This window comes from Ambystoma mexicanum, chromosome 11 (assembly GCF_040938575.1).
Source record: "Ambystoma mexicanum isolate Mex_15411 chromosome 11, UKY_AmexF1_1, whole genome shotgun sequence".
NCBI lineage: Eukaryota > Metazoa > Chordata > Amphibia > Caudata > Ambystomatidae > Ambystoma > Ambystoma mexicanum.
This window is the reverse complement of record NC_090934.1, coordinates 890,001,997-890,015,882: the sequence shown is the minus strand read 5'-3', so window position 1 is coordinate 890,015,882 and position 13,886 is coordinate 890,001,997. Positions and strand designations below refer to the sequence as shown.

Genomic DNA, 13,886 nt, shown 5'->3' with positions numbered 1-13,886 from the left:
ATTATTACATTTGTTACTGGCCCAGACCCGCGGGTATCACGGCGAAATTTCATATACTTTGTGGCATTTTTATACAGTGTTACAGTTACAATCATATAGAACATTTTTATCCTGAATTGCAATAAGTCATGGGATCAAATTTCTCATACTAAGATACAGTTGGTCACTGTAGTAGGTCACACTTTGTTTGAACACTGGTTGCAGATCAAGAGATGACCCCTGGAGGTACACGGCGGCCATGGGATTACATTTAGTGTTTTGGTTCAAAGAAAGGCGGTAATCTGAAGCATTCTAGTACTAAAGGTGGAGTAGGACTGGTGAGGGTTAATATTTATTGAATAGCCAGGTTTTCAGTGATTTTTTTTAATCTTGGTAGGGAGTCCCCATTTTTGATGCTAAGGGGTAGTACGTTAGAGTGCGATGGGGCTAGGATTTTGAAGCTACTTCCTCCTGCTCTACTGTATTTGTAGTGAGGAACTTCTAAGAGGACCAGTTTATTAGATCTCAATGTCCTGCAGGAGGTTTTTTTCTTGATAGCGTTGTTGAGGTAACTAGGCGCTTTATTGGTGATGCATTTGTAGACTGTGCTGAGTGTTTTGAAGATGATTCTTGCTTCAATTGGCAGCCAATGCTTTTCTCTTCTGATGCTAGATATATGGTCGGATTTCTTTATGCCTAGAGCCACTCTAGGGACATTGTTTTGTAAAAGTTGGAGTTTATTCACGTTGGTTTTGGAGGTTCCTAGGAAGAGGATCTTACAGTAGTCCAATTTCTTTCAAATCAGTGCTCTGGCCAAGGTTATGCAATTTGTTGGGGTAAGAAATTGGCGGCTAAGTGCGATAAGTTTAGCTGTGTAGGCTGTGGACGAGGAGAGAGTTGCTATTTGTTTGTGCATAGTGAGGTTGGCATCTATGTAAACACCAAGCATTTTAACTTGTTTGAGCACTGGGATTTGTGTACCATCAATGTTGATGTGAGAGTAGTTAGAGTGGAGGGTGCTTATTCTTTTTTGGGAGCCCACGATGAGGACCTCCGTTTTCTCATCGTTAAGGCAGAGACTATTTAGGGCCATCCAATTTTGAATTATAGCATAAACTTTATTGATGGTGTCGGTGTCTTGGGTGTAGTCACCTGTAATGGGGATGAGGATCTGGGTGTCAATTGCAAAATTAGTGTAGATGACACCCATATGTCGTCAAGAGCCGAGAAAAGGAGTTTAGTATATGCATTGTAGAGGGTGGGCGAGAGGCAGGATCCCTGGGGTACTCCTATAGGTACTACTATGTGGCCGCTGCATAGTTTCCAATGACAACTCTCGATGTGCAGTCCGTTAAAAAGATTTGATCCACTGAGTAGCATTACTAGAAAAATTAAAATCTTTTTTTAGGTGTCGCATAGTTTGTCATGGTCTACCAGGTTGAATGCTGCTGATAGGTCCAGTAGCAGTAGAGTGGCTAATTTGCCTGAGTCTCTAATAGAATCCAATTGGATTTTCAAGTCCAAGAGGGCTGTCTTCGTACTGTGGTTGGGCCTAAAGCCAGATTGTCTAGCTCCAAGTAAGTTATTTTGTTCGAGGTGGGTTTGTATTTGGTTGTAGGCTATTTTGGCGATGATTTTAAGTAGGAAGGGGCTCCCTGTCAAGGTTTTGTAAACCGCAAGATTGCTCCATTAGCCTAGGCTATTTTTGTAGCGCAATCAGAAAGTTGGCTATCCCAGTCCAAGGTTTTTTAGTTTTTTTAAAGGTAACTCCACGACAGGGAAATTAATCGATGAAGCCAATGTTGTACCCCCAGCTACTACTGTGGGTACCTTGCCTTTAAACTGACCAACGCCCAAAATGTTTCATTTTTTAAGATTTGGGTGGAGATCTCTTGCAGCCATAAAATCAACACACCTATTTTCTAACCACTGCAAAGATGTTGGGGTGCAAGCAGTTAGGACTACATATGCATTTGCACATGCATACATTTTTCTTCCAGCTATTTTAGCTGTGTCTGGGGTTAACTCTCATAACTCTCCGAAAAATGAGCTGAAATTCAAATCAAAATGTAAGGGAGCTAGAATGCAAGCAACCATGTCTATCTCTTCGTCCCAGAATAATGGCTGCAGATATGTTAACCTGATTGCCAACACATACCCTGGCAGTCAAATTCTCATGAAAACGCCACTAGAAGTGCCAAGAGTGGCTTTGGCAACCCTAGGGCTGATAATGATTCCCATAATTGTATATGGTTGACATATTCAACTGCTGAACTTAGATCCATGAATCCAAGATATAATGGGGACCTATGTCCAAGCACATATTTATCAAGCAATAGCCTATGGTTACGTAACTGTCACTCTATTCCAACTCCTTTGCAGAAGCCATATTGCTCGACAGCAATGATCGTATTTTAGGGATCAAACATATGTTGTTCCTAGCGGGCTGGAAAGATAGAGTCACTGGAAACACTGTTAAAAAGCTGTGTAAAAAAGAGGCACCCATATTTCTGAATTATATTTAAATATATCAATAGGAATCAAACTAGCACCTGGTGCTTGGCCATTTCTTGACTGTGATAAGGCTAAGGAGACACCTACACGTGAAATTAATGATAGCTTCTTTAGTGTTGTCCTTCTCTGGCTGATTGCAAGGAACCACTTGGATCATATGGGTACTAGGGTTATATACCTAATCAAAGTGTTTAACCAAGTTGGCTGCAGGCACTTTCACAGAGTTGTACAATTGTTTCTGTGTCCCCATGCCATGTGAAACTCACTCCCAGAAAAAACCTGTGTTCCTACTACGAGCTGCTGATCCTAGTTCTAGCCATAAGGAATATTGCCAACATGTTTTTGCTTCGTGTGTAGCTCCTTTATTCTTTGATCTAGCCCCAGCAATGGCTAGCTGATCTCTAACTTAATCTTTTAATGTACTCTGTGAATGTTTCATTACATTTCTAACATTTTGGGGTTGAAAACCCCACATGGTTATCCAATGTATTCAAGGGTCGAGACCTAACACACAATATATTTCTCATAGTTAACATTAGGCTATCATAAAGCACAACAGCTCTAAAGCCTTCTATGGAATTGGACAAGCAGTTCTCAATTTCAGGTAATGCATCCTAAATAAAGGTATTAGAAATGCTCTCTTTGTCTAGAGTTTACCATTTTTGTGCCCAAATGATTGATTTGACAGGATATTCTATGCACCTACCTCTTTACAATTTTGAGAGTAAGGATGAGAGTATTTTGATCAACCTCAGAGTGATGCCATATAGAGAAGTTGTGGATATAACCCCAATCACACACTCTACTTGAAAAATAGTAAATTGTAGAAGCGTGTTTGCTATTCTGAAAGTAGAATTGACCCAGGTGATCGGATGGGAATCTACCATTCACTGAGCGCAGATACGTCAATTCAGCCAAATACGGTAGTAGAAACTAACCACTCTTACTAGATGCAGGGTTCTCTGGTACTATTTGTGGGATATTATTGGTGCTACCTTCTTTATCCATTTTCGGTCCCAGGGTAGTCGCCCATCCCCAGATTAAAGTCCCCTCCCCCCAATTTAATCTATGAAGTCACTAAGATGTTTGGTTTTCCATTGTTCCAGATGGTTATTCACTTTTCTAAAAGATTCATGACATCTCGTCCTTAACCATATCCATGATATGCGGTATACAAATTGTAAATCACCATAGTATCTCCTTCTGGTGCCTTAATAGATACAACCAGAAGCACATCCACTGAAAATATAAGTGTGCAATCTGAACACAACGAATTGGCCACAACAATCTCTGACCCCCATTTTATTCCTTCCACCCTGACTTTTTTTAATGGAGAATAGATGGTACTAAAATTACTCAGTGTCAAAGAGGACATTAACCAGGTCTCCTAGAAAAGAATCATATTAAGTTCTGATATATAGGATACACATGGTCTGGGTCACCTAAATATCTATTCAGGCAGGCAATGTTCCTGAAAACTATTTTGAGGTAGTTGCCAGAAACTGTGGGTCAGCGATCAAAGATGGTATCTGAGTTTATTATAGACCGGATCTCTGGCTTGTGAAGATAGGTCACTCCAAGGGTTGGATGTTAATACCTTCTCTAAAGCACCAGGGTTCAAGTCTATAATGTTATCAAATAATATAGAGGTTTAGCTCCTCGAGGCAGCTTCACCGATCCCCTGCTTTAGGCAATTAACTGCTTTGGCCATGTGCCAATGGTCACATAGATGGCAGTGTTTAACTCTGCTGTCTAAATACATTTCAATTCTCAATTCAGAGAAGTTCTCTTGCTAGTCGCAAACTTATTTAAAAATGCTAGGATCCACAAAGGTGACTCTTAGACTACAACCCCCAGTAGACATGTAAATGGATAACATTCTCAATTGAGGTATTATTTTATTGGCCTTTCCAACAATACCTAGAATGTCATATAGAATCGATGACAGGACTCTACAGTAGGCATTCTTATTCCTACAGAAACAGACTTTAAAGGTGCATTGTTTTTGCCCCAACCTTCTATAATATCACTATCCAGTATTTTAGATTGCATGGAGGGTGGATGTATTGGTAATGATTGCGTACAAATACTCAGAGGCTGGGTTAAATTAATCATCGACTTGAACAATACAAGTTATTAACTGGTGGAGTTTTTATCAGATTAGTTGTCAAAGGTGTTGTTTTATCAAGCTGTATCTGGTTAAAGTGGCAGTTGTCCACAGGACAGTCTTTGGTAGAAACGCTCCTGGTGGCCCTAATTAAACATGCGTTTGAATCCACCCCAGACAGCATAGTTTCGTGACCCAAATGGTTAGGATAAATTAATGCAGCAGCAGAATGGCTGTTTGAACAACCTGAGATGATTGATGGATGACCCAGCCATTGCGTACTCGACTGAGTAATCAAGTTGAGGCTTTTTCGCAGGAGTATCTGAACTTGTATATGTTCTTCCCAGGGGTATGTCACCATTCAGATAGATCTTTCATTGACACTTCTAATCTCAAAAGTTGTAAATGTAAAGTGCCACGTGAATCAGCAAAGGCAATATTCTTTCCAGGAAGCCTGGACAAGTGAATCAGCACTATTCAAGTCAAATGGGGGATTCCTCTCGGCCATTGGTTGTCCTAAATTAGGAACGGGATGCAGATGATCTCTAAAATGTTCTCCGTGAGAGGGTACCGCTTCATTCTTACTGTTTCTATTTGATTCTGCATGTATGAAAAATCCAGTTGCATTATATATTTGCTGATTGATCAGAACCATTTGTTTATTCAAAGATACAGAGTCTGATACCCACCTTACAATTCCAATGTTTACTTCACACATGTTTTTCGTGCGTACTAAAGAAATTCAGTACTCGGTTGAGATATTCCATTAACACAAGGCATATTAGTTGGGGCTTAAGCAGAGCCAGACCCCAGATTTTCAATTTTATCTGAGAAGGACATCCCTAATCTCAAAGAAGAATCCAAAAGCTCGTCAATTTTTGCTCCTAAGCAATCCGTGATTGGACAAGTATACAATGTCGAATGGGTTTCCATTTGATGTTCTGGATGTGCATACACCATATCATACTTGACTGCTGTGCTATTAGCGTACCTCACTGAGGCCATATTAACTCTTACCACAAGGCTTTAGGTCGCTATTAAATAATGATTGGACTTTGGAAGTTCCATCCTTGGATAGGACAAAATCTTTTCTGTGACCAGATCAGAATCAATCATATTCAACAGGTCCTCAATAGGGCCTGCAGACATAGTGAAGCTAGAGAGGTTCATTGAAGAATTATTAAATGAATTGTTAGAGGAGTCAACATCAGGGCTTACTGGCAATATTGAGGAAGAAAGCTGAGTCATTATCGGGGCATTTAAAGAGGCAATCTGGGGAGGGGATTGGTTTGCAAACTATCTTTTGCTAATACCCTCTCTCCAGAGGGTGCTGCTGTAGAGCAGAACATTTCAAGGTATGATCATGCAAAACCTAGCGTAACAAGGGCACTTGTGGTGCATAGTATGCAGAGGCTTTGTAAATTACAGATTTGATAGATTGCAGAAAGGAAGATGCTCATAGCTAAAATTAGTTAGGAGTCCCCGTGGCTGTAGGGAGGTGCTTGTAGCTCTGATGAAAGGCATATATCACTGACCAACTCCCCCTTCTGGTTACTCTTATCACACCTCAACAAAAAACATATTCCTAGGTTGTTCCCTCTCTGCTCTCCTATCACCGCCTTCTATTAGACTGAGTCTCACCCGGAACCTCTGTTAACTCCTAGCTGCTTCACCAGAATGCTCTTGCCTCCTCTCAACCACCACGCTGGTCCACCAGGCATATACCCTATCTGTAAATATCTTGCCCCTCGGTCTCAGATTTCCCAGGCTACTCTACCTGGCCATCAATATCTCTACAATGTCTTTTTCCTTGTTTTTTCTCCCCTTCTCCGCCTTATTTCTTGCCATCTCCTACAGCTGTTGCCACACCTTCTGGTGCACTATTACCTCTTGTTGACCCGTTAATCCCTTCAGATTCACAACTCCCTCATCATGTTGACTCACTGCCACCATCTCCTCCGTATTCAATACCACCACCCCCAGCCCCGTTTCCTATCCATTTCCTACTCTGGTGTCTTACTCCGTCTTCCTGATTTGTTACCACCTGGGACTGGTGCCTCATCACCTCCTCCTTACGAAAGACTCACCACTTCCAATTGTTCAATACCACCTACTTCTGATGTTTCACCACCTCCTTCTCTCAATGTTTTCAGGCTCTCCAACTTGTATCCATCTCCTCCTTCACCTGCTGTTTCCCACCTCTTCTGCCTTCTTTACAAATCACCTCCGTTCATCTATGCCAGGTCAACTCCTCTCATCAGAGCGCCAGGGGACCACTTCGGTGGTGATAGTGCACGGTACAAATATCATTTAACATTAACATTAACATCCACCCCAAGTCACCTCCTCTCATCTAGCTCCCTTTACACCAGCCTCCTTCTCTATAATTCCTTTGCGTCAACAACAATCTGTCTCTGCACTTCTTCTCCTTTCAGTCTCCCACACCCTCCTGCCAAAACTCCCTTCATTTTGTAGGAGCCTTTTCCCAGTGAGGTTGTAATATTTGTCAGAAAATGTGACTGTGGAAAAAAAAAAGGCAATTCTCTGACCGTGATATTAGCTCCACACTTTTCCCCCTCTCATGTAAGCGAGCCAAACTGATATCTGGAGCAGCACCATCTTGGATTTGATGGTCTTGCAAGCACACTGTTAGTTGCAGGGAGCGTAGACAGGTAATTTGTGGTTCTTTGTCGTAAGGTATTCGCTCGGCTTGTGAGGTTGTTTCCATGTGCACAGGCTTCACAGTCTTTAACCCAGTAAGTTTCTTCTTAAATGAGTTTCCCCAATGAGGAATACTGATCCAAACTCTCCCAGCTCATCAATGCTTCGTTTGCATATATCACAGCCCCTGAAACGTATGAAGACAATTTGAAAATATAGTGCTGACACACTATTTCCAGTGTGTGTGTACATCCAAATAAGAAAGGTTCAATGATTTTCAGTTTGGTTGGTCAATATTGGCCAGCCAATGCATCTAAAAAATCAGCAACAACTGAAGCATCTTCGACTTTAGAAATTGGAAGAAAACTCAAAACAAAAAGGAAATGTAAAACATGCCTTGGTAAAGTCAATAGGTCTGGCTTTGTAAAGGCAGGCGGTAAGATTTTTCTGTAAGTCCTCACAGGACCAAAATGGCTTACCCTCTAGATTATCAAATCCAAACATATTGGCTTTGTCAAGGCTTACTATTGCTGATGTGCCATTGAAGTCAATAATTTCCAATAATTCCACTTTACAAAAGTTCCATTTGCTCTGAAGCTTTTCTGTGTTTTCAGCTCACTGACAAGAACCTAACGTGCAAGCTACATAAATCAGCTGTAACTTAATGTTGCATTTCCATACCCCTAGATGTTGGGTGTTTTTATTAGACAACGCTACTATCTAGCTTTAAATCAGGATATATGTTCACAGAGGTGGATTACAATGGATTGAGTGCAGATAGTTGAGTGAACAGTGTTGAGCAAATATCCGAGAGAATGGAGGTCTGTCACTGCTCCGAGCACTTCTGCATGGATGGAGGACTTCCGTAAAATGTCATTGGTGGAGAGGGTGATTCTGGGCAAAAAAAGGAAGATGAACTGTATGAGGGGCTATGGGGGAGGTTTGAAGAGATTATCTGATGGTTGAACTTGTGCGTGTCCTGCTAAACATCTTCTATCTATATTTGTTGTACCATTTGTATATGTTGTGATGTTTTGATTATTCTACCTGTTAACATGTAATACTTTGGAAATTAATTTAAAAAAGTAAATACAACAACAAAAAAAACAGTGTTAAGCAAATAATCACTGCCAAACTAACTTGACATATTTCTGAAAGAATTCAATTTATTTAAATCCATTCATTCGACATTAGAAAAGGTTGTATAGTGCGACACACTGGTGGGGCATACCACAAGCTGCTTTAACAAAGGTGATGCACAACTTCGTGCACTTCAACAGCATTTTTTAAAAACATGTACCAAATGGTGCCAGAGGTGCACAACTAGTTTTCATGTAGGTGCAAATGTACCTTGCAAGCCTTGCATGGTGGCCTGAACCAGGCAAAGGACAATCCAGCAAGCTGTTTGTACTTGTTTTCAAAAGTAGAAAACATAATTTTGAGTTTCACTTGTGGACTTTATTGCTCTATTTTTTTTAATTTAACATTTGTATGACATTGTATTAAAAATGTATAACTTTCTGAGAAAAATGTGTAATGTTTAACTGTATTCGGAAGTGTACTTGAGGGCTATGGCCCAGGTAAATTAATCACCGCCAAACACGGATTTACAGCTCGTCAAGATCAGAGTCTGCTTTTGTATTTTTTCAGAAAGCAGAAAGGTTTCAGGAGTGGCTAGGGTGAGCTGTAGGCCATTTTAATGTACAGACTGAGGAAAGAGCAGATGCCACAGATCTGGTTTTGCATTTCTCCACTATTTACAATCTGGGATTTGCATCCTTCGGCCATTGCAATTGAATACATTGAGTAAAGCCTGAGCAAAGCCCAGGACTGGGATTGTATGTCACCAGCGAGAAGGAGACATCTGGCAAATTTAACGCAGTTGCCTCGAGAAAAAGGCTGTGTTCTCAAAATGCACTTTGCAATTATAGGCAGTAGTAAGGGACGACTTTGGTTGTAGATGGATGATATAAATAAATGTCGCACGAAATCTTAATGTCAAGTCTCAGCAATCGAATTACCAAATATTTTTGGCTTTCCAAAATGCAAATTCATGTGTACCACAGACCTTTGAGAAATGTTCTCTTCCTCTGCAGAACAATATGCCTTGCACTGGTGTGAGCTGCTGAGAGATCCTAACGGAACCTTTGCTACCTGCCACTCAGCAGTTAATCCAGAGCCCTATTACAAGGTGTGTTTTATTTATGTATTCATTGTGTATTTATTTTTGGAAACCTAGAACAGCTTCTCAGGTTTTGTTTCAGCCACCACTGACACGTTTTGATTGAAGGGCTTTTTAACTAGCCAGATGTCTTGGAGATGCTGATCAGTTAAACACATTATTTACAGTAAATTTGGAAAAAAGACATGCTCTCCTCATGCCGGTGTGTGGCACACGTGTGGATTTTATTTTATGTGAAATGATGTGTCTGAATGCCCTTCTTAACAGCGCTCTGCAAAATCATGTTGCTATTCATTTGTCATGTTTTATCTAAATGACCCACACAACACTGTGAAAAATAAAAAGCAGCATGTAAAAACCTTTCTGTGTTGGCTGTTAAAGAGTTACAATGGACGATACAGACACAATCTGCAATTTGGCTGAAATGCCTGCTTCCTATTCCCACCCTCACTGTGAACAGTGTAGAGCATGGGGCAGACAGAGGAAACATCGCCCTTCTTTTCCTTTCCTGCCGCTCATTCCAAGGCTGCTGGCACGATGATTTCCCATATCCAAGATGGAAATCCTCAAGCCAGAAGACATTGTCACTCCAATCCCCTGTCATACACTTGTGTATAGGCGCGTTACAAATACCATATCATATCATATCAGTTGATTGCAATTGATTTTTACGTGTTCTTTTGGCCTCTGTGAAAACCAGGCGGAAACCCAGTAATCAGTGGAGTACCAGAGGGTGCCATTTTTGCCATGATGCCCGCCATTGTAGAGCTCTCATGCACACATGGCCTATATCACAAAGATATCCACGGATGTCATGGGAAAAGTGCATGAGCCAAGGTGGGTCTTCCTCCTCAGGCTTGTGGGCATTCTCTGTTCTGCCTGTGCTATGTTCATAGATAGAATATCAAGGAAGGTTCCACTGCTTGGATGTTGTTCTGTGCACTATCACCACCGGTTTGGTCCCCTGGCGCTCTGGCGGGTCTGAAAGGAAAGAGGGTAGGATGGGTTAGTGGGACTCAGGAGGAAAAGCGCAAGAGAGCTGTGATGTGCTCTTGACAGCATCAGCTCGGTTAACACAGTTCGCTGAGCTTAGTTATTTTTTTCTGTTGGTAGCCCGCCATGTGCTGTTGTGTGAGAATATGTTTGTTTTGTTTTGTTGTTGCAGTGTTGTGATGTGCAAAGTGATTTGGTGGGCTTTAGAGGTATCGTTGTGTTTGGTTAGAGTATGAGAGGTGTATGGAGAGAGGTGAGATTTTCAGTAGGGTTGGTGACATCACTATTTAGATGTGACACATGTCAACATTCATAACTCTGTCCGGGTGGGACGAAAGGTAAATCCTCGCAATCCTAACCAGATGCGACGCATGATCATCCTCACAATTCTATCTAGATGTGGCGCAGGGCTAAACATTACAATCCTATATCGATGTGGCACATAATAATCCCCACAATTCTGTCTAGATATGGTGTAGGGCTAAACATTACAATCCTATGTGGATGTGGTGCAAGGCCAAACATAACAATCCTATCTAGATGTGGCGTAAAGCTACACATTGCAATCCTATCTAGATGTGATGCAAGGTCATCCTTGCAATCCTATCTAGATGTGGCGCATGATAATCCTCCATTCTGTCTATATGTGGCACAGGACTAAACATTACAATCATATCTAGATATGGCGCAAGGCCAAACATTACAATCCTTTCTAGATGTGGCACAAAGCTAATCATTAAAATTCTATCTAGATGTGATGCATGATCATCCTTACAATCCTATCTAGATGTGACGCATGATCATTCTTACAATCCTATCTAGATGTGGCACAACCCTACACATTGCAATCCTACTTAGATGTGGCGCAAAGCTAAACATTACGATACTATTTAGATGTGACGTATGATCATTCTTACAATCCGATCGAGATGTGATACATGATCATCCTTCCAATCCTATCTAGATGTGGTGCAAGGCTAAACATTAGAATCCTACCTAGATGCGACGCATGATCATCCTCACAATTCTGTCTAGATGTGGTGCTAGGCTAAACATCACAGTCCTATCTAGATGTGGTGCATGATCATCCTCACAATTTGTTAGGGAGAATTCTTTGTTTAAGCTGAATTTCCTAACCTAGTGAGTCCCCCAGCAGCTTTGCTGGATTTCTGGAGTTTGTTTTTTCCATCCTGCCAAGAGTGAGACTCTTTTTCTCCCACTCTTGGACATGAATGTGTGTAATTCCTGTAACTGTCAATGTGTTCTATGGGCTATGGGGTCTTTTACTCCATAGGGTCTCATATGTTTTTCTATGTGTGTTACACCGCACCCTATGTGCCGTAGCACTGGGGCATCCTAGCGGACCTCCATCATAGACTCCATACCCGGGGACTGACTACTGTCTCCCCGGGCATGTAAAGTCACCATTGGCTTCACTAGACCTAAATTTACTAACAGAACTAGTACAAACCATCCTATTGTGGACGTACTAGTAAGGGTAATTCGATTACTCCTGGGTCTGTTATTCGAGGGGGCACTGTCCCATCCCCCCTCGTCGAGTTTTGGCTGGTGGAAGTGGAAACTACTTGTTATATTTGACCCCGAATATAACCCTATGGGATTCTTCCCATTGTTGGAGATTGATACTTTTTCTCGTTAATCTCTAACATACCACCGGTCTACTTATCTTAAATAAGTCTAAGTCTATTTTCTGCCAGAACTCGGTTTGTCAAATGGCATCTGTGTTCGTCTCTGTGACTCCTAAACCAAAGGCTGAGCCCTTTGTTCCACTTTTGGCAGGCTTCTTCACAGAGACCCTCCAAAGTGGTGCCATTCTGTCTGGGTTACCACAGGGGTGTCGGAGGGGGTTTAGGCACCCTGGACCGAGTTGCCTTGCCAACTCCTGTCGCACTCTGGTGTGATTGGCCCAAGTGGTGAGCCTCCCCGCTCACCACTTAGCGTGTTTTGATTGACAGCTAGGCTGAATGAATGGGGATTTTCTGCACAAAAGCAGGGCTTTTGGGACTGGATCTTCAGAAGTCGCCACAGGACCTAAGAATCCGATGAGGGTAAAGCTGAGCCGACCTGCAACGACGACACCTCCAGTGGAGCCCTGCTGAACCGACTCACCACTTCCCGGCGACAGAGGAGATCTCCCTGCCGGAGAGTCTCTTCCCCTGGCTGGTGGGAACAACCAGTCACCTTTGCTTTTTCTTCTCCCCAGGACGCAGTGGTCGAATTGCCTGTGCAGAGCACCTCGGCAACCGGATAGCCACTACCCCTGTACCGCGACCAAAAGCTGGTGCCTTGTGACGGAGCACTCCGCGGCTGGTCTCTTCCCTGGTGGTGCACCGGACTTCACTTTTCTTCGACGACGAGATCCTCTCTACTCTTGGCAAAGACCCGACGTGCATCCACCACCAGGAACAACTGCCCCGCCGGAGCTGACTCTCCACAAACAAGGTACCGTACCCGCCTGGCTTGCCTTTCTGCCGGATAGAGTGAGGTGTCTGAATCCTCGCCTTTCCATTGGGTCGCCTCCAAGCGTTCTTTAACTTTCTGTTCTGAACTGGTCCAACCTTTCCATAACAATTTGCGATAAAGACTCGAAGCGCATTTCCACTGAAACACTTTCGGGACATATCGCCTTGCCTCTCTCCGAGTGGGCCTGGCCTCTGAACTTTGTGATCTGCAGTAGACCCTGCCTTACTTGCCTTGCATTTGTCCGTAAAGTATTGGTACCGAGTTGATTTCATAACCTGCCTTATTTTTCTCTCCCGTCCTAACGAATACTAGAGTGCCATCTAGGTTAACGCATACACCTCTGTCTGCAAATAAGTGAAGCCGGTGAACCTAGACTTGTCGAACTATTGTTAGGGGGATCGATCTTTTTCTTTGTATAGTAATTGTGATTGAAGTTGTTTGCCGTATTAGTGCCAGAGTGTTTTCTATAGATGTGTTGTTATAAATAAATACCCTTATATCTTTACACCGAAGCCTTGTTCCGTGTTTGCTTGTTCTATTGTGTAGATTGTCCTATATTGTATACTCCACATACTGCCTAACTCTTCTTGAGGGAAGTCTGACTGCTCAGCCACAGCTACCAAGTGAATCTGTGTGGTACAGACTGCTACCAAGTGGGTTTACTGCCAAACACCTGTAGTCCTAAATCTTTTGCAGTGGTCCCAGAGGGAACTGCACAGGTTTCCGCCTAACACTGGTGTACAGCAGTGGGATTTGTATCGAGTATACAGTTTAGAGTGCTTTTCGACACTTTAGGATAACTAACCACAAAGCTTAGCACTAAAAAGCAACTTTCAAAAACATGTCTACTATGGAAGCTTACAGTCAAGAGTCCTTGTCAGGTGAAAATACTGAGAGTTTACGAGCTCTCTGGAGGCAAGAGAATCTTTCTGTAAGAGGCAAGAAGTTAGAACTGATAGCGAGATT

General features: G+C 42.3%; 1 protein-coding gene across 1 annotated transcript in view; it reads left to right on the top strand.

Moving 5' to 3' along the window:
* The window catches only part of LOC138503894 (mucin-5B-like), a 1,431,798-nt gene that overhangs the window by 166,612 nt on the left and 1,251,300 nt on the right, over nucleotides 1-13,886 (top strand). The window contains exon 8 of the mRNA XM_069623965.1: nucleotides 9,358-9,452. Coding sequence (XP_069480066.1) covers nucleotides 9,358-9,452 — 95 coding nt within the window. The remainder of the gene's footprint in view (nucleotides 1-9,357; nucleotides 9,453-13,886) is intronic.